General features: G+C 48.3%; 9 protein-coding genes across 9 annotated transcripts; 5 read left to right on the top strand and 4 right to left on the bottom strand.

The window, feature by feature from the left end:
* Positions 1 to 211: 211 nt before the first annotated feature.
* On the top strand, positions 212 to 2,230 carry FTJAE_2029 (uncharacterized protein; the record flags this gene model as incomplete). The annotated part of the gene is made up of 5 exons (XM_037348180.1): positions 212 to 303; positions 352 to 659; positions 718 to 1,610; positions 1,663 to 1,990; positions 2,208 to 2,230. The coding sequence occupies 5 exons, from the start codon at positions 212 to 214 to the stop codon at positions 2,228 to 2,230; spliced, it is 1,644 nt and encodes a 547-aa protein (XP_037210843.1).
* Positions 2,231 to 2,253: 23 nt separating this feature from the next.
* FTJAE_2030 (synaptic vesicle transporter SV2) lies at positions 2,254 to 4,042 on the bottom strand (the record flags this gene model as incomplete). The annotated part of the gene is made up of 5 exons (XM_037348182.1): positions 2,254 to 2,507; positions 2,554 to 2,795; positions 2,846 to 3,290; positions 3,350 to 3,827; positions 3,875 to 4,042. 5 exons carry the CDS (start codon positions 4,040 to 4,042, stop codon positions 2,254 to 2,256), a joined length of 1,587 nt encoding a protein of 528 aa, XP_037210844.1.
* Positions 4,043 to 4,892: 850 nt separating this feature from the next.
* Positions 4,893 to 6,240, top strand: FTJAE_2031 (cytochrome P450 monooxygenase oxidoreductase; the record flags this gene model as incomplete). The annotated part of the gene is made up of 3 exons (XM_037348183.1): positions 4,893 to 4,975; positions 5,147 to 5,782; positions 5,826 to 6,240. The coding sequence occupies 3 exons, from the start codon at positions 4,893 to 4,895 to the stop codon at positions 6,238 to 6,240; spliced, it is 1,134 nt and encodes a 377-aa protein (XP_037210845.1).
* A 190-nt stretch (positions 6,241 to 6,430) lies between these two features.
* Positions 6,431 to 9,259, bottom strand: FTJAE_2032 (uncharacterized protein; the record flags this gene model as incomplete). The annotated part of the gene is made up of 1 exon (XM_037348184.1): positions 6,431 to 9,259. One exon carries the CDS (start codon positions 9,257 to 9,259, stop codon positions 6,431 to 6,433), a length of 2,829 nt encoding a protein of 942 aa, XP_037210846.1.
* Positions 9,260 to 10,360: 1,101 nt separating this feature from the next.
* FTJAE_2033 (transcriptional activator acu-15) lies at positions 10,361 to 12,490 on the bottom strand (the record flags this gene model as incomplete). The annotated part of the gene is made up of 5 exons (XM_037348185.1): positions 10,361 to 10,617; positions 10,668 to 11,121; positions 11,173 to 11,677; positions 11,725 to 11,833; positions 11,980 to 12,490. The coding sequence occupies 5 exons, from the start codon at positions 12,488 to 12,490 to the stop codon at positions 10,361 to 10,363; spliced, it is 1,836 nt and encodes a 611-aa protein (XP_037210847.1).
* Positions 12,491 to 15,249: 2,759 nt separating this feature from the next.
* Positions 15,250 to 16,471, top strand: FTJAE_2034 (uncharacterized protein; the record flags this gene model as incomplete). The annotated part of the gene is made up of 6 exons (XM_037348186.1): positions 15,250 to 15,289; positions 15,343 to 15,413; positions 15,469 to 15,680; positions 15,738 to 15,819; positions 15,878 to 16,166; positions 16,221 to 16,471. 6 exons carry the CDS (start codon positions 15,250 to 15,252, stop codon positions 16,469 to 16,471), a joined length of 945 nt encoding a protein of 314 aa, XP_037210848.1.
* A 1,057-nt stretch (positions 16,472 to 17,528) lies between these two features.
* Positions 17,529 to 18,627, top strand: FTJAE_2035 (short-chain dehydrogenase; the record flags this gene model as incomplete). Its single annotated transcript, XM_037348187.1, has 2 exons — positions 17,529 to 17,883; positions 17,942 to 18,627. The coding sequence occupies 2 exons, from the start codon at positions 17,529 to 17,531 to the stop codon at positions 18,625 to 18,627; spliced, it is 1,041 nt and encodes a 346-aa protein (XP_037210849.1).
* Positions 18,628 to 18,827: 200 nt separating this feature from the next.
* FTJAE_2036 (TPR) lies at positions 18,828 to 19,141 on the bottom strand (the record flags this gene model as incomplete). Its single annotated transcript, XM_037348188.1, has 2 exons — positions 18,828 to 18,845; positions 18,902 to 19,141. The coding sequence occupies 2 exons, from the start codon at positions 19,139 to 19,141 to the stop codon at positions 18,828 to 18,830; spliced, it is 258 nt and encodes an 85-aa protein (XP_037210850.1).
* Positions 19,142 to 21,400: 2,259 nt separating this feature from the next.
* Positions 21,401 to 23,399, top strand: FTJAE_2037 (uncharacterized protein; the record flags this gene model as incomplete). The annotated part of the gene is made up of 3 exons (XM_037348189.1): positions 21,401 to 21,888; positions 21,943 to 22,795; positions 22,851 to 23,399. The coding sequence occupies 3 exons, from the start codon at positions 21,401 to 21,403 to the stop codon at positions 23,397 to 23,399; spliced, it is 1,890 nt and encodes a 629-aa protein (XP_037210851.1).
* Between the last annotated feature and the right edge of the window lie 974 nt (positions 23,400 to 24,373).

The following is a 24,373-nucleotide window of genomic DNA, read 5'->3' on the forward strand; positions in this document are numbered from 1 at the left end:
ATCAGTGAGGATACCACTAGTAGACTGGAAAATCGCATGGTAGGGCTACTCATCCAAGTATCTCATACCTCTGACTAAGAGCTGCAGTCAAGTCGACTTGAACAACTCGAGGATAAGTTGGACAACTTAATAAGCAGAGTTGTGTATGTTCAACAGTACTCTAGCTCGTACAGCGAGGTCATACAAACTGATGATATATAGTCCTCCATCAATGCAAGAGACTACACCAACCTCCACGTCAGACAGGAATAACCGTATACCATCATTCTCATCAACCTCGCCTCACACTACCCTTCCAATAATGTAAGTTCTTCCCTACCCACTAAGCTTATAAGTGCTAATCAAAGACAGATCGTCAATACCAACAGAAGTAACTACAAGAGCCATTGACTTTTACTTTCGCCATATTCATCGGCAACCTCTTTGGCTTTTTGGCGAGCGCCCTCTACTACCTTCCGATACATCCGAGGAACTGATCTATGCCATGTTGGCTCTAAGTATGACTTACAACACGGAGGATATGCCCATGGATAACCTTCAAAGTCCCGACTCTTATAACAAAATTGCGCGGAGAGGTGTCATGCTCAAGATTGCGGAGGGCAGAGTGACTATTAGGTGTGCCCAGGCGCTGTGTCTACTAGCTTATTACAACTTTATCTGTAAGTCCATATTCAGTTCTTTATAAGACATCCTTGCAATTCACTAACGCTGCCGTAGTGGGCAATATACCCATGGCTGGCTTCGACATAGCAACGGTTCAGAACATGATCCAGCTTCTCCCCGGTAGTGAGCGCAACCCAAGTAGCTCAGCAGTCTCACAAGATAAATCCCGACTATTTTGGAGTATTCAGTGCCTAAGCTCTTCCTGCGGCAGGCCAGTCCTATTGCCTTCCATACCAACTAGTATCGACGCACCTCAAATGCTCACGGTCGAGACCCGAGATTCTCTAGGAACCTGCATTCCAGCTCCAAAAGCCACAGAATCTGGTTTAAGAGAGACTCTCGTTGACGTTTGGTCCCAGTCCCTAAAGATTTGCGAGCTATGGGGTGACGTTAGACTCTACGTCGCCAAATGCTTCGAAGGCTTAGCCAGACGTCCTTGGCATCCGGATTCCGACTACACCAGACTTTGTTCGCGGCTGCTAGAGATTGAAATGATCTGGCCGATCTCCCTGAGCTATAACGCAACAAAGTTCCCAGAGCTTTCTCCCCTAGAGGTAGAGAATAACCGGATGGATTGGTTACCATGGCTAAGGGTTCAGATGACCTACCATACCATTCACTGTGTCCTCAATCACCCATCTCTGTATACAGTAATGGCTGAAACACCAAAGAGTAGACTTGGAGGCGACTCGTTCTGGAGAGCATCGTACCTGAAGGCTTTGAGGCACTGCACTTGGGTCTCGAGGTTGATTCGAACAGCGGAGGAGAAGAATCTTCGACTGGCCGATCCTTTCTTTGCTCAAGCCGCTGCCATCGCCAGTACATTGCATCTATACTGGACTAGAACCAATGATAGTCAGCTGCAGGCATCTTCTGTGAGAAATCTGGAGGTTTGCCGGAATCTTGTGCGAGAGATGGCAACATGTTGGCCAGTATGCAAGACAATTGTATGTACTCACCGCAGAAACATATTCTACTGATTACTGACGCCTAAATCAGGAACATACTCTGGATCAGTTCATCGAGTCAACTGATCGCTCAACCCAGATGGCGACAGACAAATCATCACCAGCCGTCGTCAGAACATCTCTCATTTGGGTCTTACTGGACGTGGCGGCACCTCAATTCCCCAACTACCATGATCAAAGCGTTCACGGCCGAGACGTTTGGGGTGGTCATGCAGCTACCCAAGACGAAGATGGTCTACCAAGGTCCGAGACGAGTTCACCGCCAACAGACATGCGAGAGTCAACAGCTCAATACGCGTCACCTCCAGCTTGGGTATCTGAGAGGACAGACACGAACCCACAAGAGACAGTAGAGAATGGTATGATTACGGCACAGCATGGGGTTAGTAATGAACATGTGACTACGCATGATTTGGCCTGGGGACCTTGGGAGAATCTTGGACCGATGGGGGAGAACTTTCGTATGAACATGGACTGGTGGGACATGAATCAATTTTAAAAGTCAAGGTATAGGGAAACAGTTCAAATAATACATACTACTATCGACGACTACTTAACAATACACTGACACAACAGGAACTCGAGGTTTGAACCTCTAATACAGCTTGAGGCCCTCCCTTCTCTAGGATGCACTTCGACCATATGGTTCGAATGGCAGAATAACAGAAACGATAGCCATGACAAAGAACAAAGCCCCCGAGATGTACAAGGGTGCTATAGTGGTAGTATCAGCCGTCACCGCAATGACGGCAGAAAGAAGACCCATGATACGGTTGAGCGAGACCGCGATACCATTGCCTGTAGTTCGGTGCTCAGATGGAAACACCTCAGCAGTGTATGCGTAGAGTGTACCGTAGTAGAGGTTGATGCAAACAGCTAAGACTTGTTAGTACTAACAACGTGGCGGACACAGTGAACCTACAGATGCAGCTGCTGATGGCAAGATTCTGGGCTGGCGTCTTGATGATGGTGTAGCAGAAGAAGAAGATGGCTGTGATCACAGCTCCGATAGCCATTGTATACCGTCGTCCGAGGAAGCTCACTTCAGCAAGACCAGCGGCAATCAGAGGGCCAAAGATGGCGCAGATGTTGGTGATGGTGTAATCGCGCCAGGTCTCGGTAAAAGACGGTTGGTAGTCGGGAAGACGGCTGCTGAGAAGGGATCTGAATCTGTTAGTCTGGACCCATTTAGTACATAGGTTAGGAGAACTCACGGGAGGTAGAGAAAGAAGAGAGGATATCCAAGGCCAATTAATGTCCAAGACAACCAGATGAGACAAGTTGACAAAGCCAACTTCTTTGTCGAAAACAGTCCCTTGACGTGACCAACCAGACTCTTACCCAAACCACGAATAGCCAATCCCTTGCTCCCACCGTGTTCAGGAGTATGAGCTGTTCCACAAGCCTGAAGGCCCTCAAGTGTCAACGAGCAAGGTCGCTTGTAAGTGCTGGCAAGCTTCTGAAGCATATCAACAAGCTCTTCCTCTTTGCCATTGGTAACCAAGAACTTTGGAGTTTCAGGGAGTCGGATGATTAGAATACGAAGGGCGGACATGACCAACATGAGGGCTCCGCCGGTGAACATGATGAGTCTCCATGATTTGTTGTTCTGCCATGTGCATGTCTCGACCGTAGCGACGCAAGTCCAATCATTTCGAGCTATGAAGATGTTGAGTTAGTCCCAACCCCACAGAGGTCGGACGGGAGAGGTAGCTTACAATAGAAACCCCAGGCGATGAACCCAGCACTGGCTTGACCAACACCCCACCATCCAGCCATAGCAGTAATAACCCACTGCTGCTTTGCAGGCACAAACTCCAGCATGACAGTCGGATCCAAGACAAGATTGCCACCAGCCCCAAAGCCAAGAAAGGCCACAAAGACACAGAAAGCAACCCAGCTGGGACCAGCTCCTGCGACGATGGTAGCAATGGCAGCGATGAAGAGAGTAATGTTGAAAGCAATGCGTCGACCGATGATATCAGCGCCGAAGCCCCAGAAGAGAGCTCCCATCTGGAGTCCGGCGTACAGAGCCATGGTCGAACCAGTGGTATAGCCTCCATGGCCGATCTCAAGGTAGGCTTGGCCGGCTGCAACGCTCTGGAGGAAAGCTACCAGGGAGTCAGCTGCGAAGCCGAAGCCTGTAAGGCAGCAGAGCCTGAGATGGAAATTGGTCCACCCGATTTCGTTGATGGTCTTGAAAGTCAGCATGATCAACACTCATCTGTCCTCAGTGGCCTTACCTCGTTGACAAGATTGATCTTGGCCGACAAAACGGGATCAACAACGTTACCAAGTTCATTGACAGTGCTGACATGATACGAAACATCATCAGCAGCCATAACGTCCTTCTCCCGATCACTCCTCTCCTTAACAGAACCCGAAGCAGCAGGGACCTCAATATTCGACATTATAACAAACTCTCAAATCATACGATGCAGAAGATAGTATGCAAAGATATTGCGTCAAACATGGAGACACAAAGTCTCCTTTAAACACGAATCAGGTAATTCTCCATGATAATTCTCCAGGCTTGGCCGCTCGGCTATCCAAGCTTCAGTGGAAACTGATACGCGCTACCCCACAAACTGAGGAGGGTAGCGAAGGCGGGGGAGATATGGGCACCAATAGGGGGATGTGTTATGATCTAGCCAAGATGATTAGGTCTACTGTATCTGTTTAGGGCGGAATGGGACTGGGATGGCCTTTGGCGAGACTGTTCGGGAGGCGCGGTTTCTACGTTTTGACTGAATGTGTTTGGTAATAGTTACGGAATGGCAAATGGCTACGGTATTCCTTTGTCACTGTCGCATAGAGTAATGTTCAGACGTGAATCTCAATATTGGCATTCCGCAGAGCATGCATGCCTCTTCAGCTTATCGGTATATCTCATCAAAGAACTCATGAATCCCAATGTTTCCTGTTGTTATTCGGAGTGTCTGTAGTTGAGTTGTCATTTGGTTTGGGTTAGTTTCCGTGTTTATCATGATAAGCCTCACCCCCGAGGTCGGACACGGACCGAACACGGATTCATCCCGTGTCTTCAACGACAGGCTCCGTCTCCACGCTACAACCAATTGACAGCGGACTCGGAATCGATCTCCCCGGTCTATTCTCCTCAACGGCCAGAGCCCGAGTTGACGATAGTCAAATAGAACATCACATGAAGTCAGCCACGTAGAGTAGTCTCATAAAGACCCCCCTCATGACTCGCCAATACAACACCAGCTTAACGCCTAACCTTGTCTAACCCTTGCAAACATGTCCACTTCCATATCTCCCTCTTTCATACACTATCTCCTCTCAGCCGCTGGCCTCGCCGCGCTCGTATCCTTACTAGCGAGGTATCTCTCACATTCCTGACCCCATAAAGATCCCGTCCCCGCATTTCTCAAAGACACTACTTCCACAGCACGAGCATTACCCGCGTCTTGGTATAGATCCCCAGAAGTATACGAACTTGAACGACGGGCTATCTTTGCCAAGAAATGGATCCTTACTACTCATAAACTCAGATTCAACGAGCCAGGCTCGTGGGTCAGGTTTGAGCAGGCGGGCTTTCAGTTCTTTCTTGTGAAGAATAAGCAGGGACAGATCAATGGATTTCACAATATTTGCAGACATCGGGCTTTTCCTATCATGACGGAAGATAAGGGAAAGTCAAGTATTCTCTCTTGCAAAAGCCATGGGTGGTCGTATGGTCTCAATGGTCAACTTGCGAAAGCTCCAGGATATGATGACATGAAAGGCTTTGACAAGACCAACAACGGTCTTCTGCCTGTTGATGCCAAGGGCTTCATCTGGATCAATCTCGACTCTTCAAACACACCTGAGGACTTCGCAACCGAGTTCAAGAACATTGATCAGATGGCACGACATAAGGGCTTCAATTTTGAGGACTATCGTTTTGATCATACTTGGGGCATGAGCGGTGACTACAATTGGAAGACTTTGGCTGATAACTACAACGAATGTTATCACTGCAAAACCGCACATCCAGATGCAGCTGATGTCGCTGATCTATCGGCTTACCGAGTCGATACCAAGGGCGGTAACATCGAGCACTTTGCCAACACGAAACCTGAGATGGAAGAACAAGGTCTCAGGATCGTGAGCAACTATTACTTCCCCAACGCTTGCATGACAGTCTCGTAAGTTATCTTTCAAATTTCCCTTACGCAGCTAATATTATAGTCCCAACTTCTTCTACATGATGCGATGCGTTCCTAATTCACCCGGCCATTGCTCTATGGAATACGAGGTGTATCGACACAAGAACGCCACTGATGAGGGTTTCCAGACTATTGACGCGATGTTCAAGAGGATCTTAGCGGAGGATAAATGGCTCTGCAAAAATGCACAGAAGAATCTTAACGCTGGTGTGTTTGTGAATGGTGAAATGCATCCTAAGATGGAGCAAGGTCCTCTATACTTTCAGCATCGCGTTAGAGGTATCTTGAATGGCCATTATCAGTTGGAAAAGGCAGCTGGAAAGGAGATCAATCCAGCGCAGCATGTTCCGTCTGATACTTCTCGTGGGACGGAGAGTGATATGGGCTTTTGCTCTGGTTTGGCTTGTGGGAGAGATGCTGAACAGCTAGCTTGGTAGAAAGAAAGCTTCGACTGGGCAACCATTTGGCAAGTTAGGATATCGTCAGACTAATTTCACGGAAACTTCGAAAGTTATGTAGAAGATTCATCATAAACAAATTGGAATCATCGTATTGCTGAACTCCATAAATAGCTAAATACAAGCATGCCTCATAATCGTATGCTTATCCCATATCCCATACCAATCCTCAAATCTTTCCAGAGTTGGAAGTAAAGTACTTGCTAATGTCATTATCCTCACCACACTTCTCACACTTGTGAATAACAGGCTTGTTCGTTCCAACCTGCGGCGCAACAGCACCAGTGATAGGTCTGTGAGACTCAGTCTGATCAACCTTACGCTCAGTCTCAGGCTCCTCGCGAATCTTGTCCTCAACAGGCTTCTCATCCTTGTTGCGGGACACAACAGCTGCGGTACCGGCCCCGGCGGCTGCGGCACCTAGACCAGCTGCCTTGGTACCGAAGTGACTGTCATCCTTCTGGGTAGATGAAGGCTGCTGAGAAGAGCGGCTGGTGGAGACGTCGACGTCGTAGGCTACGCCAGAGGGTGTGCCGGATGCGAGGGTGTTGTACTTTCCAGCGTTAGCATTTTCGGCGAGGGTGGAGTGGTGAGAACCGGTTGAGCGCTGGGAGTGCTCTGACTGTCGGGAGGGCCCGTGGTGAGAGCTGTCGAAGGCAGAGGAAGAGGTTCCGAGGCCAGCGCCGGTGCCAGTAGCACCAGGCTGAGCTGTTCGAGAACCATCATTGCTCAAGTAACGGTCCTCATCACGCTTGTTGGACTCATGCGAAGCAAGAGCTCCAGCTCCAAGACCTGCAGCAGCACCGGTTGCAAGTCCAGCTCCTCGGTGAGATCCCTCCTGTTGGTAGGACTGAGAGGTAGGGTCGCGAGTAGAAGTGGAAGTAGGTTGAGTGGTCTGAGGCTCAAAGCCTCGGCTAGAGTCAAGACCACTAGGCTGCTCAGAGTGATGGTCGCGACCGGATCGAGACGCCAGGGCTCCGGCACCAAGTCCGGCAGCAGCACCTGTAGCTAGACCTGCACCGTGATGAGAGTTGTCCTGCTGGTGCTGGGAGGTAGGGTTGGCAGAGCTGTATCCAGGCTCAGTAGTCTGCGATGAAAGACCTCGGCTGGAGTCAAGTCCCGATTGACCAGTAGTCTCATGCTCACGTCCAGATCGAGAAGCCAAGGCACCAGCACCAAGGCCAGCAGCGGTACCGGCAGCGAGGCCAGCACCACGGTGGGAATCATGCTGCTCATATTGAGATGTAGGGATGCTAGAACTATAAGCAGACTGGTTGCCCTGCGACTCCAAACCACGGTTCGAGTTAAGACCAGTGTGCTGACCAGTAGTTTCGTGCTCACGACCAGATCGCGAAGCAAGAGCACCAGCACCAAGACCAGCGGCAGTACCAGCAGCGAGTCCCGCACCGTGGTGAGAGTCATGCTGAGAAGTCTGACCAACAGGATCCTTGTGAGAGAAGTTGGCGGGTTGGTCTGGCTGAGCACCATATGCTGAGGAGGAGCCAAGGGTTGAAGGCTGGTTAGAGCTAGAGTGCTGTCCGGAGTGAGAAGCAAGCGTTCCAGCGCCTAGACCAGCTGCAGTACCCTTCGCGAGGCTGTGGTCACCGTGAGAACCCTGTTGCTGGTATGTCTGAGCAGTAGGGTCTCTGGTAGAAGTGCCAGAGGGATTGTAGCTCTGGGAGTCGTAGCCAGTTCCGGTAGGACCAGTTCGATCATTGTCAGAGCGCTGAGCATAATGCGACGCCAAAGCGCCAGCTCCAACACCCGCAGCAGCACCAGTCGCAAGACCAGCGCCTCGATGCGAACTATCCTGCTGGGTAGTACCAGTAGGCTGTGTGCTATAATCCCTGGTAGAGTCCAGTCCCGAAGCAGGATACTGCGTCGCACCCCGAGTATCAGTCACATCACGCTGAGTCTTGTCATCATGACCCCGTCCAGCAGTGTTGGCACCCCAAGCAGCTCCAGCAGCGGCTAGAGCAGGCTTTGAATGACCATGTCGCTCCTGATCAGCCTCCTGCTCGGCCTTGGCCTCCGTCTCTGTCTTATCCTTGCGATGGAAGAGAGCGCCGAGCTTGCTCTCCTTGGGTTCTTTAGCGTGCTTGTCCTCTTTGTGATGCGTCTCCTTGTCCTTGTGGTGAGCCTCCTTCTCCTTGTGATCCTTACCGAGAAGAGGGAATGATCGGTCCTTGTGTTCGTCGTGAGACTTATCGGTGGTTTGGTCGACCTTGCTTGGTGTTTGGGTATCATCGTCGTGGCGGCGCTTGTTAAGCTCGTGAGCACCCAATGCACCAGCGCCAGCGGCTCCAGCACCAGCTAAGCTCTCATTGAAGCGAGAGCCAGATGTTTGGCTGGGGTTCTCTTGAGTAGTTCGCTGCGCATCGATGGGGTCGGTAGTAGAGGATGTAGTGTCGCGATCGTTTCGGTGGAGGAATGTTCCGCTCTCGAGAGTACCAGCCGTTCGAGTTGGCTCTGTCGCGCCAGAGTGAACAGCCCGATGACGTGCATTCTCATCTTCAGGGCTGCCGTGGCCGATGACTGTGTTGTGAACGCCTCCGCTAGGAAGATCACCCCAGTAGGGATGGTCCTGGGTAGAGGGTGCAGCAGCACCAGTGGAGCTCTCGGTAGCGGGGATCTTGCTGGTGTCACCCAGACCTCCAGCGGCTGTAGTACCTGTAGCCGCAGTGCCAGCGGTTGTAGTGGTTCTGTCTAGAGGATCGTCGCGTCGCTCGGAAATTGGCTCGTTGGAGGGCTTGTAGGAGGTAGGATCGTTGGACTCAGTGAAGCCAACACCAGAGTCCTTGTGTGCATGGCCTCGAGGGTCATCGGCCTTGTGAAGCTTGTTGTGCTCGTATCCCTTGGAGTAGCCTTGGTGTGTTTCGCTGGGCTCCATTTCTTCTGTGGGGAATGATCCTGGGGGATGGTGAGATGTCTCTGTGGTGGTGTCCTTGGACTCGTCGGAGTGGAGGATGTCCTTGATCTTTGCGCCCAGACTGCTCATTGTGAATGTTATGTAGTGTTTGTTTTAGGGTATGGGTATCAAGAGTGGATTATTAGATGTTGTTTTGTTATTGAGTCGTGAGCGTTTGATGATGAATTTTACTAAATGAGACTGTTCACCGACCTCATATACCACTTCACTTCATCCCCAAGCAAGGCCAGCTCGACTTACCTACGTCGTCGACATCATTATGACCGCCACGGGAACTAACAGATCGTGTGGGGTGCAGCCAAATCGTTGATTGACATCTGGGTTTCCCAGCTTTGGACAGCGAGATCCCTGTCGACCTTACCGCGTTGGGTCAAGAGCTGTACGCCATTCCGTCATCCACATAACTAGCTCCCTGGACATCTTCGATCATTAATTGTGCAACGTATGATCTCCGCTGGGATTACGTCTTTGTCGCTATTTCCCTGGTCTGGACTCGTTCAGCCGCATGCGCTACGAATGGGGATTGCATCATTTCAGCTTGTCGGCATGGCCACGAGGTGTTTGACTGGTATTGCCGAGCTGTCGAGTGTGTGCAAAACAGGATTATGGTTATTGCGTGCTGTAGCGGTGTGATATCCAATTGTGATGCAATCGGATAGCTTGTCATTTATTCCGTGGCTGTTGAGCTTTGCCTCGGTTGAGGTCCTTGATTGAGCTGAAGGGGGGTAAACCAGAAGTAAACAAGAGAGGAGTCACATATTTACATTATCGGTACAATGAAACTGAAGATAACTTAAGTAATTAATAACAAGAAGATTATTATTCAGTTACCAAGGACATGTACTAACTTAGTATTTGTATAAAATGGTATACAACGCTTGATAGTTAATTGATTTCAAGATTTATTTAACTACCCTATAACTTCTTATAATCTAAAGCTACGAGCTGTCTAATTGGATTGGCGTATATCCCCACCGAGGACAAGTCGCGTCGCGTTATCACAAAACGCGAAAAAAACACTACCGTTGCAGCCACTGGCTCAATAAGCCACTTTCAGCATGTGTACTATATCTCATGATCCCGTCGCCATCGGAGACTTGACTGTAGCAATCCGTTCTCATCTCACTTGATGATTCACAGTGCGGTGAACAAGACTCTACCCCATCCTCTTCAACGCAGCAGGGAGGATACCAGCCATCTTAGGTGCGCGTTACTCCCCAGATGAACGGCGCCAAAGAATTGAACCGACCACGCCATGGAATCGACAATCTCCGCGGGCCAGGCGCTTGGAGTCGTGAACGAGAAATATGATAAGGACGCGTCCTGTCCATCTAGACTTGGAATGTGGCCTCTAGTTGCCAAGGCTGTATGAGATGCTGGAAGTGCAGCATAAGGTGGCTCAGGCCCTGATGCCATGGTCGCGTCTCCTATAACAACTGTCAGCATCGCCTCCAAGAAAAGAAACGCGTGCACATACTCCATCTCAACCCGCACTCTTTCAGCCCCTCCATCATATCCCTCGCAATCCTCGCACCCTTCGAATTAACACTCAAAGCCTCAAACACCCTCAAACAAGTCTCCGCATCATCAGAAATACCATCAGCGTCGAAGCCATCCAACGCATCACCCGTCTGCTGACTAAAAATGCTTGAGACAACCAAGATAGACCCTGCGCAGATCAAACATGAAATCATCTGCCACCAGGGAAATTCCTGCACCAAATCTTTCTCGCATGAGATACAGTGCAGTAGACGTGCTGTCTCGCGTGCCTCGGCGATGCATACCTTTTCATACATGCTCACAAGGGCCCAGTTTGGCTGGCTGAGTGCAATTTCGGTCTCGTCATCGAGATTACGCATGATGGGGTAGCAGAGGTATGGTCTGTGAATGAGAGCGCGTAGATGGTGATACTTAATAGCCAACATGCTTCGCTTCTGTATGTTAGCATTGACCAGTGGCTATTAATTCTGATGGGTCCGTACCTGGCGCTTAAAGATGAAGGACTTGTCAAAAGCATGTCCCAAGTCGAATCGCAATGTTCTAGGCAGCGATTGCTTCCATTGTATGAGCTTGACATCGAGTTCCTTGGTATTAAACAGATCACTTGTCAAATTCTGACCAGCTCTCGGGCTGTAAAGATCTCGAAGGACCTGACTGACGATCTTGGAGAAGGAGATGAGTTCTAGATGGTAATCGCCAACAGAAGGCCCCTCAAACATTGTCGGAAACTCATCACCGTCCCAATCGATGTCGGAATCGCCAAGCCTAGACGGCAGCGGAACATGGCAGTAGTCTTCATGGATCGCTGGTGGTCGTCCCAGTTGTAGAGAGATGAGGCGATCTAGGACGTATATGCGGTACCAGATCCGCCGCCGTCGCTCGACAAGTAATCGGCCTGGCCCTTTGAGTCTCTGGGGATCGTTCTGTTCGACGTGTAACCCAATGCTCTGGGCCATACGAACGGTTTGACCCAGCGTTGCCCAACAGCTACCAGGTCAACTACACATAAGTGGAATGACATTGGACGGACTTACCTGTCTGTTCGGCAGACTGCTAACATGTAAAAGCATTGGGCCAAGAGCAGAGACACATGGTGCATCGATCGGTCTGCCCCTGCAGGTAGAGCTAGAGAGAGTGCCGTGCCTGAAGGAAGTATACTTCATGACACTTATTTGCCCCAATTTGTTCACCAGGTATACTGGTGTAGTAAGCTCCAATGGCGCAAATAACATCTATCCATAGCTAAGATCAGTAACGAACCTCGAATGACAACAATGGCTATAACTTACATATAAGTGCCAGCCTGGTATTATCCAGAGAACAATCATCCGACGAATCCAACGCTTGATCAAGCGATCTCATAAACAGCGACTGCGGAATAAACGGAAACGCCAGATGTACAGTAGAAAAGTACACATCAGCAAAAGCTTTCGCCGCCTCACGACTCGGCAGCTCAACGACTCTACCGGGCATGACATTGACGCTCGGAGACGCAATGTCGTCGACTTGCTCGTAGCTGTCAACTCGTTGGTCTGAGTCTGAAGAGCCAGGCTGGGCCTGCAATACCCGCTTGACCAGGTTGAAGAAGCACACGTCGCTCACTTTACCAAGATATCTCTCAGCCTGACTGACCTGCAGACGGAAAGCAAGAGTATCAGAGCCAGTCAAGGTTGTCGTTAGCCTCGTCGTAAGGGTAGTCGTATCGATGTTGGACAAGGCTCTGTCAGCGGCTTTCATACAAGCCAACACCGAAGAAGCATCTTCCCGATGTTGAGGTGTAGGCAGCTTCGATACCACCATGTCCAATAACGACTCATACTGTCTTATCGCCTCACGCAAATCTCCATGTCCTTGCACAGCACTATCCAACGAACCATCATCAGTAGAAGCCTCCTGCCGCCTCTTTGCCCTCCCCCCAGCTGCATAGACACAATCATACCCGTAGCCCTTGCAGCGACTGCACTCGGGCCATTTCCCATCACACTAACACATCAATACCAAGTAACAGATAGATAAGATAGACCAGGTAAGCTTGCCTTGGATTTCATAGACCGGCATTTATGGCACGCCTTGGCGACGCGCTTCCGCTTAAAGCCGACCCGGGGAGATGCGTCTGCCATGATATGCGAGGTTAAATTGATGGAGTGTATTCTGTGCTGATACAGCGGCTAGAAGCCGGATACTTGTTCTTTTTGTTCCATGTGGGGTTGTAGGCGGTATAGCCGCCTGATCCGAGTTATCCGAGTATCTGTTGTTGGTGTTTCTCCGGTTGTATGGCGTGCACGGAGATTCTCAACTTATGATATTACGAATTATTAATTTCGATGTATCTTATTGGGTTTGGTGTTTGTGCTTTACTGGAATGGGAAGTTAAAAGTGCAGCCCTGCGTATTATGCATACATCGTGACAAGAAAGAAGGCACCTGTTGGATTGGAGTTGGAGCGACGGATCCTGGTAAGCTTCAATTCCATTACATAAAAGAGAAATTCTGATTGAAGGTCATGTCAAAACCTTGACATCTGGGCTTCCGACTTTCCTTCAGTTCCGGCTGCATCTGAAATGCTATCCGTCTCATCAGGCTTGAGACCACCATCACCAGATCCAAGGACTTGTTTTATACTTGAACATGATGGACCTCCGCCATGCAAATGCTCAGCTATACTGAGCAACATTTTCTCTCAAGTTATTCGCCATCTTAGGCCTATTATATACTCAGTCATCTCCATCCCTTCACCCAAGCCATGCGCTTTGAGCTAGTCCTTGAAGCAAATGCTAATGCACACTCCTATCACCCAGACGATCGTGTACGGGGAGAGTTGCTCACCTGGGGCCACAGACTCAAAGAGTCATCCGAGATCACTGCCGAGCTTCAATTTGGGTCTTCTTAACAGCATGATAAACTCTATGCCCTGACACTGAATGCGGGCGCACCTAGGTAAACTAAGTTTACAGTCCAACAAGCGTCAAAACGTTGGAACATCTTCTTCTGTGTACACAGGTTCTTCATGCAACAAGTCAGATCATGTTGTGCACACAGTAAGTAGCCAACCCGAGACTCGGTAATTTGTGCTAAAAGGATGGTAACTGTTCCAACAGTCCAAGCAGATCATACTGGCCACGAAAAGCTCGACCTTAAATCCACCGAGTTAAAATCATGACGCCGATTACTATGCTCCATTTAACTTTACATTCCCAAGCAGCCGCTGTCAATGCCGCTGCCAGCTACCACCTTCACTCAAGAGATCATCCTCAGGGTATACAGTCAAGGTCGAATACGCCATGATCGTAACCGTCAAACACCATCTCCTCTGTCATGTATCGAGACTCAAAACCCTCCGCCAAGTTATTTAGTTCGAGTCAGAACCTTCGATACCTGTCTTACCATCGTCGAATATCGGGTCAATCTCTGCAAGCAAGCTATGTCTAAAGCTATACAAAGCTCTGGCTAGCCAAGGCGTCTCAGGCATCGATCACGATCTGATGAGTGCCTGCCTCAATATGAACCTACGCTGCAACTCTAGGTGTTGCTTCCATCACCGCCTATCTTGACCCCAGGGCGGCCTACGACGATACAGTTAGTCCTGCATACTCCGTCAGAGTTAATCGCCAGCGATAATATCTACATCCGCAGTGTTGAAGCGTAGTTAGATAGCTGTGTAGAAGCCAAAGCCGGTTTGGTCACAAAGACAGTGACCGAGACACGGAGCGGCTGGAACTTGCAAGGGCTGTTCCCTGTCGACAGAGAGCACTTTGAGGTGGACTTAGGAACCTGGGGACATTACCTGTTCATGGATGCATTGCCAACATGCAAGTCGTGCGTGCTGGACACGACGCATTGGCTTCGCATTTCGGTCGGGATATCTATAGGCGGAAGCGAGATGACCCAGGTATGTTTAGAGGTCTGCAAAAAGTGAACGCTGCTAATGAATTTTAGATTGCTGAGACATCGCTTGAAGTTATCATTATAGGCGCACCACCTAGCTACACTACAAACCCATCGGTAGATGCTTAATAGAGTCAGATGCAGAAAAACTACCAGCGGACATCTGTTGAATGAAGCGATTCTTACTTTATCTTAATAACGCCGTTTTTCTTGCAAGTTAAAGAGACATCAGACATGCGAACCAGGCTTCATAGGTCGGGGAGTAAGCGTTCATGACGATAACCTGCTGATTGATAGCATACAAGTATAGAGCGATGCATAAACCCTTTTACAATAAACCCGTTTCAATTCCATGCCATAATTATGTATTGTGCGCTTTGGCCTCGACTGTTTTTTACAGATATAAGCTTGTGTTAGCCTTGTCGCCGATAGAGCAGGGTAAACGCGTGAACTCCGCACTCTAAACCCGTTCTGTAATGTCGGTGTCTTCAAACACCCCGAGATAGCTACAAATTCCGCAAAGTTTACTGAAAATCCGCATTCAGTTGTTTATCTATGAGTTATAAATATCTGCAGTATCTGCTTTAAAGATATGCCCTGCATGATATAAGCCTTCCTGCCTACTTCGTAATACCTTTAAGATATCTATAACAACCAGCAGAGAAGAACTCCAAAATGGCAGTAAAGAAAGTTGCAGTCGTGGGCGGCTCTGGAAGTAAGTACTTAATTAGACACCCAATCAGTAGGCGACATACTTACAAAGATCAGGTATCGGACGTGAAGTCGTTGATGAGATCCTTGCCAGAGGCTCCTACGACATAGTTATACTGAGCCGCGGGGTAAGCCACCACGATCGGTCATGACGCCTTTGATGTTAATTACTATATTACTTAGGCCCAGGCTGCAGACTTGCCCAAAAGCGTTACCTGGAGACAAGTAGACTACAATGACAAATCCGCGCTCGTTGATGCAGTGAAGGGCATTGATACGGTGCTCTCCTTTTTGGCAATGTTTGATCAGAATGAAGCCCTCGAATTGCACAAGAAGCTTATCGATGCTGCCATTGAGGCTGGCGTTAGAAGATTTGCCCCCTCGGAGTGGGCTTCGTGAGTGCCTTCGTCAAGACTGTATCCTCCGAATGAAGCTAATAGTACTCCTTTCAGTGCGAGCAATAGTGGGATCGCTCATTATCAGTACAAGGATGAGGTCCGGAAATATCTGGAAGAAGTCAACTCGGACCAGCAGGTATGCATCTGTAATTCATTTGCTTCCGTTAATTAGACCGTCTAATTGCGACCAATAGAAGATTGAGTACTGCCTGTTCCAGCCAGGCGTCTTTACAGATTACTTCGGCTATCCACACTCCACAACAAAGCATTTCAATACATCTCGCATGTTCGCCGATTTCCAGAATCGCAGGGCCATCATTCCGGACGGCGACGATGCTCCAATCACCTTGACCACTGTTCGGGACATGTCCCGACTTGTAGCCCAGGCCTTGGAATACGACGGGGTATGGCCTACTCGTGGTGGCATGCAAGGGACGGCATTCACTCTTTCCGAGCTTATTGCCCTGGGCGAGAAGCTCCGAGGTACGAAAGATACTGGACATGATAATCTTTATATATCTGCTAACATGGTCCAAGGCCCGTTCAAAGTGGAAAAGCTCTCCGACGAGGATCTGAAGACTCGGACCGTTACGACTTCCTGGTATCCTTTGGTAACACACCATTCGCTTCCCGTAGAGATGAGGGAGCCGGTGTCTCAAGGACTCCTTGTAGAAACCATGGCCTCCCTTAAGAGGGGCGTGTGGACTGTATCGGATGAGTGGAACAAGCTCCTACCCGACTTTGAGTTTACTACTGCGGAAAGCTACTTGAAGGGTATTTGGCAATAGTAGAATTCCTGACTAGCTAAAGCCTAGATATAATATATTTTCTAAATAGTTTTCCTTTAAGTATTAATAATATATTAAATCTCTTTTAAGCCTTCTATTAGTTAATTACTAATAAAATATTTTATACTTAAGGGTTTTGCTCCTGCTTATAAGAAAGCGCTTAAAGTCTATTAAGGATCTAAAGATATATATCTACAGCAATGTATTAGTATATATAATAGGAAAATACCTAAAACCACTAGACAATAAATTATTACTTATATAGAGCATCTTTCTAATTAGCTAGAGGTAATATATAATTACAGACTTTATTTCTAATATCTCTAAAAGTATCTTAAAGTCTATAGCTCTTATCTCTCTCTGCATCTCATCCGTAGATCGTCAGGGAGCATATACAGCTCAATGGCATTAGGTCCAGCCTCTAACAATCCCTGGGGAGCCACACCGTTGCCCTGTATTACGCCGTTTTAAAGAAGTCAGATTTTCGAATCGCTGTATCTGGCGCTGTAGCTAGTCCATGCAAAGGGCAAGAGGGGAGTGTCGAGAAACTGAGCATCGGCCACAGTGCCCTCAAAATCAGGCTATTGATCCCGGTACGGAACTGTTGCTTTATAGTACCTTGTGTGCCACAATTGACCGCGTAATAAAGAGGTTCCATACTCAAGCCCCTACAAGCCTTCGGTCCCTCGAGGAGATGGAGAACGTTGACTGAATTAGCGGAGTTGCGGAGTTAGTGGAGGCGGAAGAATCAGCTGGCACCCTTGCCTGCGGAGTTTCAGGGTAAACAAAGTGCTATAGTTTCATAGTGAGCGGATCAAGGCATTAGTCCGGCAATTGATAGGTTAGTTATACTGCTTTTAATAATTTAAAGTTTAATTTCACAATGATCTTCATGGATTACGCTATAATAAATGCCTTTATATGCCCACCTGCATGCACCCAAACTTCCCGCTCAACACCTCAGACTTTTACCTGGTTTAAGTAATGTACTAAAACCTTACTTTATTGTCTTACTAAATCAACCGCAAGCCCTTCAATCTGGACTATATCAAGCACCATGGTTGCTTTCAAGGACATTAGAGCATCGAATTCGAGGATCACAGCAGATGTCGCGCCCAGCGTTGTAGTATCGGTGGGAGGGACAGCGGGCATTGGCAAAGCCACACTGATCCAACTCGTGTCCCTAGGTTTACCTATCAAAGTCTACGTCCTAGGGCGTAACGGGGCCACGCAAAAGCCTTTCATTGACCGCCTTCGGCAGTCCAATCCCCGGGCAGAAGTTGTTTGGCTCGAGGGACAAATATCTCTGCTTGCTGAAACGAGCCGCCTCTGCAACGAAATCAAGGCCCGTGAAGAGAAGGTCGACCTCATCCTTCTGTCAACTGGCTTCCTACCCATGGGGCCACGCCAAGGTGCGTTGCATGCGAAAACGATTGGTACGCGTTCATATCACGATTAACATTCTACAAGAAACAAGCGAAGGCATCGAAAAGGCTTCTGCCGTCGGGTACTACAGTCGCATGCTCATCATCACCCAGCTTCTACCTCTACTCTCCGCCGCTGCCGCAGACCCCTCCAGAACATACACCCCCCGCGTAGTCAACATTTGCGCTGCGGGCAGAGAGTCGAGTGACATCTTCCTCGACGATCTGGCACTCAAAGCACCAGGGCATTTTGGTCTCGTGAGCTACCTGAAGCACGTCGGGACAATGACGACTCTCACCATGCGCAAGTTGGCCGAGGATCCCGCCAACAAAGACATTGTCATGATCCACCACTTCCCAGGCGGCGTTGGGACGGACTTGATGAAGAATCGAGACTCCCGAGCCGGCGGCTGGCTGGACAATTGGGTCGGCACTGTGCTGATGGGTATCGCCGCTAGAGTCTTAAAGCTTCTGTCCACCACTGCGGAGCAAGCTGGCGAAAGATGTCTGTACCTGAGTACAAGTGCAGCATATGGTGGGAAGGGAGTCCTGCCGAATGATAGTCAGGAAAGTGTTTTGACATTGAGCAGGACACCTAGCGGTTCACTCTTTTCCATTGGCGAAACGCTCGAGCCTGCATGGAACGATAAGGTGCTTGATGAATTGCAGAACAAACAAGCGCCTGAAATAGTCTGGAGATGGACTGAGGGTATTTTAAGACCATATAAGTAACTAATTAGTATAGTTTTATAATTACACCAGGTTCTTTTACTAAGTTACTATGTTTTAAAAGACCCTGTTTTAGCTATCCTGCTATAATAATCTCAATACATCTGTCTGCCAGCAGAGCGATTGCCTGTAAAGGGCATATAACTATTTAAATATAATATTTTTAACTATTAATTTCTTAGACTGGACCCTCTAAGAATTGCTCAGTAACCGATATCACACTCTTAAATTCGTCGTTAGAACCCGTCTATTGGTGTCGCCTGCCGGGGCAATTTACCAGAATACTCAAGCAGTTGACCCGTCGAGATGCATTATCTGATACGGCCTCTACAGCCATATCGGCAGCCCATATAGCGCGATCCAGATCATTAATAGAACCGATGCCCTCGAATCGTTTATAAAGCCAAATCGCGGGGTTTCCAATAAAACGACCTCGATAAACGTGGCCAGGCGGTGTATCTTCCACTGCCATATCGACAAGGTCAATAGCACGGTTGAGATCTTCAATCGAGACCATTATGGCATCAGTGTCTTGTCAGAGCCAACAGTGTGTATTTAGTAGCCATAGCCTGAAAGAAGCACCTTCTCAAGATATGCAGATTGGGAGCTAGGGAATATAATCTAGAGAGTCAATCCATAGCACCTATATATCTCAACCGCGCTGTTGTAGTTTTGGATGCTATGTGAGATCTCTTACTGCTAAATAGCCCTTCTTTAAGAATATGCTTAAATGACCTTACTATGTGCTGAGTAGGCGATTTGATTGGGCCATATAAGATGGAGAATTTTATTAATGACCTTAAACCCCAACTTGCAATTGCCTACTGGACTATAACGCATGGCGACTGGCTACAGAAAATATCATTGACCAACTGTAAGGTCCGCATTAAGCTATCTGGCAAGTTATATATAACGGGTCTGGATACTGACACTATTGAGCGGGATTGGGGTTTCCTTAACGCCAACCGAGAATAAAGGGGTCATTGACCCAACAGAAGATCAACTCAAGGAGATGTACGAGATGCTTAAGGCATAAAGGAGCCCATCAATCACATCTCCAAAAACAACACTTGCTTAATATCTCTCTCTCTTATAGGTCTTGCTAAAGATCCCTCCTACAGGACATCCCAGCCCTCACCTCCAAGGCCCGCTCATCGGGTCGCACTTGTGGGAAGTATGTGTGCTCGTCTATGGCCTTGCACTGAGCTGACTTACTGTTAGCATTTGTGCGCGGTCGCTTGTAGCCTCTCAACTCCGTATCCGAAAACTCACCTATTCAATTCTTGTCCGATGGCTAGGACAGACATTGTAATTTGTCGTCTTCGTCGGGGTTACCATTGGCAATCTGTCGCACTCCTCCCACCACGTCTTCGCGAAAGGGGCTTCACAAGTCCGGGAAGGGCGAATGCCGACATAATTCCGGGCTGATGAAGCGTCGTAGACCTTTGCGGTACAATAGGCCCAGGAAGTAACATGTGTTGTCACATTCCCAGTGCATCCGGCGTTATCGTTACACATGTTGACTATAGGCAGCAAGGTGAATAGTGTTGGTAAATGTATGACTGAGATCTGTCTTTGATGAGATACTGAGATACTATGCAAGAAATGTCAGATCTGATACTACTTTCTCCAGACTGATGGTAAGGGTGATCTGGACCTATCTATAACCTTGGGACCCCTCCACGCTGAAGAAAAACTGATGGACTGACCTCCAATTAAACGCCGCCACGCCGCCTTGGTCAGCAGAACAGGTTGAAAGGATTGGCAGTTTCAAAGGCCAAGATAATATACATTGAAGATGGTGGCAAGTCTGAGGTCGGGGTTGACTGAAAATAAGCAGTCGTTGCTCTTTTCATCTGTTCCTCATGCACCTGTGCAACCATTAACTGAATTCTGAAGTATAATATAAGTACCAGGACAAGAGAGAGGAGACAACAAAGAGAGCACAGCGGTCCAATGCAACAAATTGTCATAGCTCAGCCTGATGATCATCACATTCTGCGATCCGTGGACAAAGCAGCAGTAAACCGATCTCGTGGTAACATAGGAAAACCTCGTATTTACAGGCACGTTTGATGATATCGACAATAAGTGTAGCTTCATGTGGCGTTGACGTGTAGCACCAGATACAACTCTTCCTGTAGCAGGCTTCTAGTAAGACACCACAAGGAGTATGCAATACGCGTATACTTAACAGCCAAAACCTGAAGTGAGTGCCCCTCTAGGATCTTTACGTTGGGGGCCGGGAAAAATGACCTGTCTTTGGTTCAAAAGGAAGCGTCTTATGTCTCGGAAAGAATGAGACGGCACGTTGCACAAGGGTGTGATCAAGACGTGGAGGTCCCAACCGAGTTGCATAAACTCTGTTCAAAACTGTAGCGGTATTGCCCATTCTATGACAGTATCTACTCATCTGATTAGCGACTGGAAACACTCAGTTCATCATCATGGTAGAGATACGTTTCACCCCGCAAGAAGCGGTCAACATTTCTTCCAAATGCGTCTTACTGCAGCAGATTAGTGACCAAAGGTACCAATCGTTTCAATGGTGGCTTATGTATGACACGTTGTTCAATAGTCCTAGAGTCACGCAGGGCAAAAGTGCAACCAACAACTTTTGATGATTGGCTATACTCATGCACGTATTGAGGGGTAATGATAAGAAACAACACAGTGGCGTGCTCTCAACCCGCTGTCTGATTTCAATAAAACCAGACACCGAACTATCTTCTAATCTCACTTCCTTTCTTATCATCGTATTAGTCCCTTTTGAACCATGACTCCCAACGACATTGAGCCTGTCGCCAAACTTGGCCTCAGTCTGGCAAGCTCCCTGCAAGTACAGTCGGAAGCCAACAGAAGAGCCCGGCAAAGGCTTCCCAAGCTAATCAATCTGATCAACTCAACTACCTTGACGTTGAGAAAAGTCGATGATCTTATCCAAGAAAATGTAGATGTCTTCACAAAGCCATGCCTGGACGACATCACGAGCCTGACAGTCACGTGCGAAAAGATCTACAGCGGCATTTTGATCATGCTGGTACGGCAGACAGAGAATATTGTCGGCGACAAGGAGATCAATGAGATCCCGCGGGACGAAACGGGAAAGTATCTGCATTGCATCGCTCACACCACTGTCTGGCGTTATGAGTCTTGGAAGTTACTTGAGGTTCAACTCAGGTACTTTCGGCACCGGTTGATGCAACTCAAGTTTGAACTGACGCTGCGTTATCTTTTGGGCTGTATCGCGCAGCACCAGATGCGGTAGGCTGGGATCATCCTACTATGCCACTTCTGCTAACGTGATGTTTCTACTAGGGCACAGACCCGAGCCCCAGGTAGCTTTGAGACCGAGCTTACAATCCGGCACCTCGCAAGGCAAGTGGCCACTCAACGAGCTGGCCACTACAGATTTTGGTCCAAGAAGGTGGCCAAATGGACCATCATTACTCCAGCACTGCCTTCCAGCAACGTTTCCATCGCGGATGTTAACAGCGCTTGCACCGTTTCAAGTACACCTACGATCGTGGTTGACACAAAGGCTGAAGAGATCAAACCTGTCGAAACCATGCCAGTCACTCAAACCCCAGCGTTGGATCTGTCCAAGGACACTGAGGTAGCGGCTGATACAAATGTTGAGACCACCAGAAACCCAACACTAATCGATCAAGAGCCTATCAAAGAACACAGCACGAGTCTGATGACTGCTACCAGAAACTGGATCAAACGCTTCGTGCCAGGATCTCACGATGAATGGAAGGATCAAGACATCGAGGTTTGGCAAATCGATCTTGGCGCTCATTTCAGTTCCAACAGCAAGTCAACTCAGACGTTCAAGCGGCTTGAACTTGACGACAAACATGTCAGATCCGCCCTGTCCAAGGCGACCTCCAAGCCCAGGTGGAGAAAGCGTCCAGAACTCCTCGAGCAGTATGACTCGCTCGATGGACGTGTCCGCCAAAGAATCGACGAGGCTATCGACGCTGCCAACCAATCGAGCACCAGGGAACGAACCTGGATTGCCATGTCAATATCCGAGGCTGCTGTTCAGGCTGATGCCTCCATCTCTCTTTTCTTCCGGCTCGGGAACGAGATAGAGCCCATCTATGTTTTTGAACCACACTCTGGTAGAAAGCTCACCTTCCCGTATGCTTCATGCAAGGACCTGGATGTGAGTTAAGGAGATGATTAAGCTTTCAGCACCTACTGATTTATTTAAATTGCAGTCTTTGCGCAAAAGACTCTCTTGTCTTAGCCTGGGATACCCCGCGACATTTATCCTCAAAGAGGGAAAGTATTTTTTCTACACTGATGGGGGAACCGTCATTTTACCTGAAGCATGGAAATCACTACGCCGTCCCGGCATGGCTTTAAAGATTCAAAATTTTGGTGCCCTAACACCCCCAGGATTCGGTGGTCCATCGACTTTCAACCGTCCGGGTATGAGGCCACTTAATATGCCTCCTCCCCCAGGTATGAGACCTGGTGGCAACCGTCCTCCACCAAGCTTCACTACCTCTGACAGTTCATCGACACATTCTCGTGCTCCTCCAACTATGAAGCAAGTTCACTGCGAGATGGAGGAGCTGCTTCGACTTTCCGACTTATGGTCTCCTGACCCAGAAACAATCGGTACTGGCCTGGGCAGACTTCTTGGGTTGTGGACTTATGCTCCTGATCCGTATGTCAACGTTACAGAAAGCTCAGATGCAGATTCGGACTGGAGTTGTTCGACGAGTGACTCTGACCACAGTAACCGCAGTATCGCCGATTAAGGGTCACCACGAGCTGTTGATGAAGGAATGTAAAGCATTAGTTTACGTTGAAACGCCAATGCGATTGCATGATCTCGCTTTAGATACTTTGCCTAGTATTTGCACTAAATTGGATAACTACTATTTAACTTTATGTACTTCCCTTGCTGTCGTGATAACTACTGAAAGCCAGCGCAACCTCGGGGAACGATTGCTTACTTAATGTAGTTCGAAACAGAGCTGCCAGTCTGTGAGAAAAGCAGCTGATTAATTTTCGACATATCTAGAAGTCTTGCTATTAACATTATTCACTAGGTTTATTAACATAAACTACCCTAGAAATTCAACTAGTAGTGACTTAAAGTCGGGCAGTATAGGTCAGCAAGTTAAAATAAAAGAACTATTAAATATTATTTTACTAATACTAAGGCTAAAGCCAATGCCATCAACCTGAGTCAGTTATATTGTTCGCGCATTTAAGTCTTGTTTGGTTTAGAGCTGACACGCAATATCTGCACTGACTCTGACGTCACGCGTGTAATCCCCGCGTTTCGTGAACACGACAAGCCTCTTCAACGCCACGCAACCTTCAGCTCAGAGACCAATGATTCGTCCGCCTATTTTAAGAAACTCCAGCCACAACACAACGCTCAATGGTATTACCATGCTAAACCCGTTTGACACTGGGCTAAACCTGAAAAGGCACTCGAAACAATCGGTCGGATATACAGGAAACTGATTGAACAGCATGTCACTCTTTGTCCGTGGTATAGCTCGTATTAGAGCTATATATATGTCAGCTTACATGATTTTATCTAATGAATTTGCGGCTGTGCTACTGATCGTCACCGTGTGGAACGAGCTACGCGCGGCCACAGATCTTTTTATAGAAACATGGTAGGTAATACGAGATGACATCTCCGCTATCACGCAACAAAGAAAAAACATTTCATCTTCTTGCAAATCTTCTTCTGCCTTCTCAACAGGCCCTTAAC

The sequence above is a fragment of the Fusarium tjaetaba genome (genome assembly GCF_013396195.1).
Source record: "Fusarium tjaetaba strain NRRL 66243 chromosome Unknown NRRL66243_c0000036, whole genome shotgun sequence".
In the NCBI taxonomy this organism is placed as follows: Eukaryota; Fungi; Ascomycota; class Sordariomycetes; order Hypocreales; family Nectriaceae; genus Fusarium; species Fusarium tjaetaba.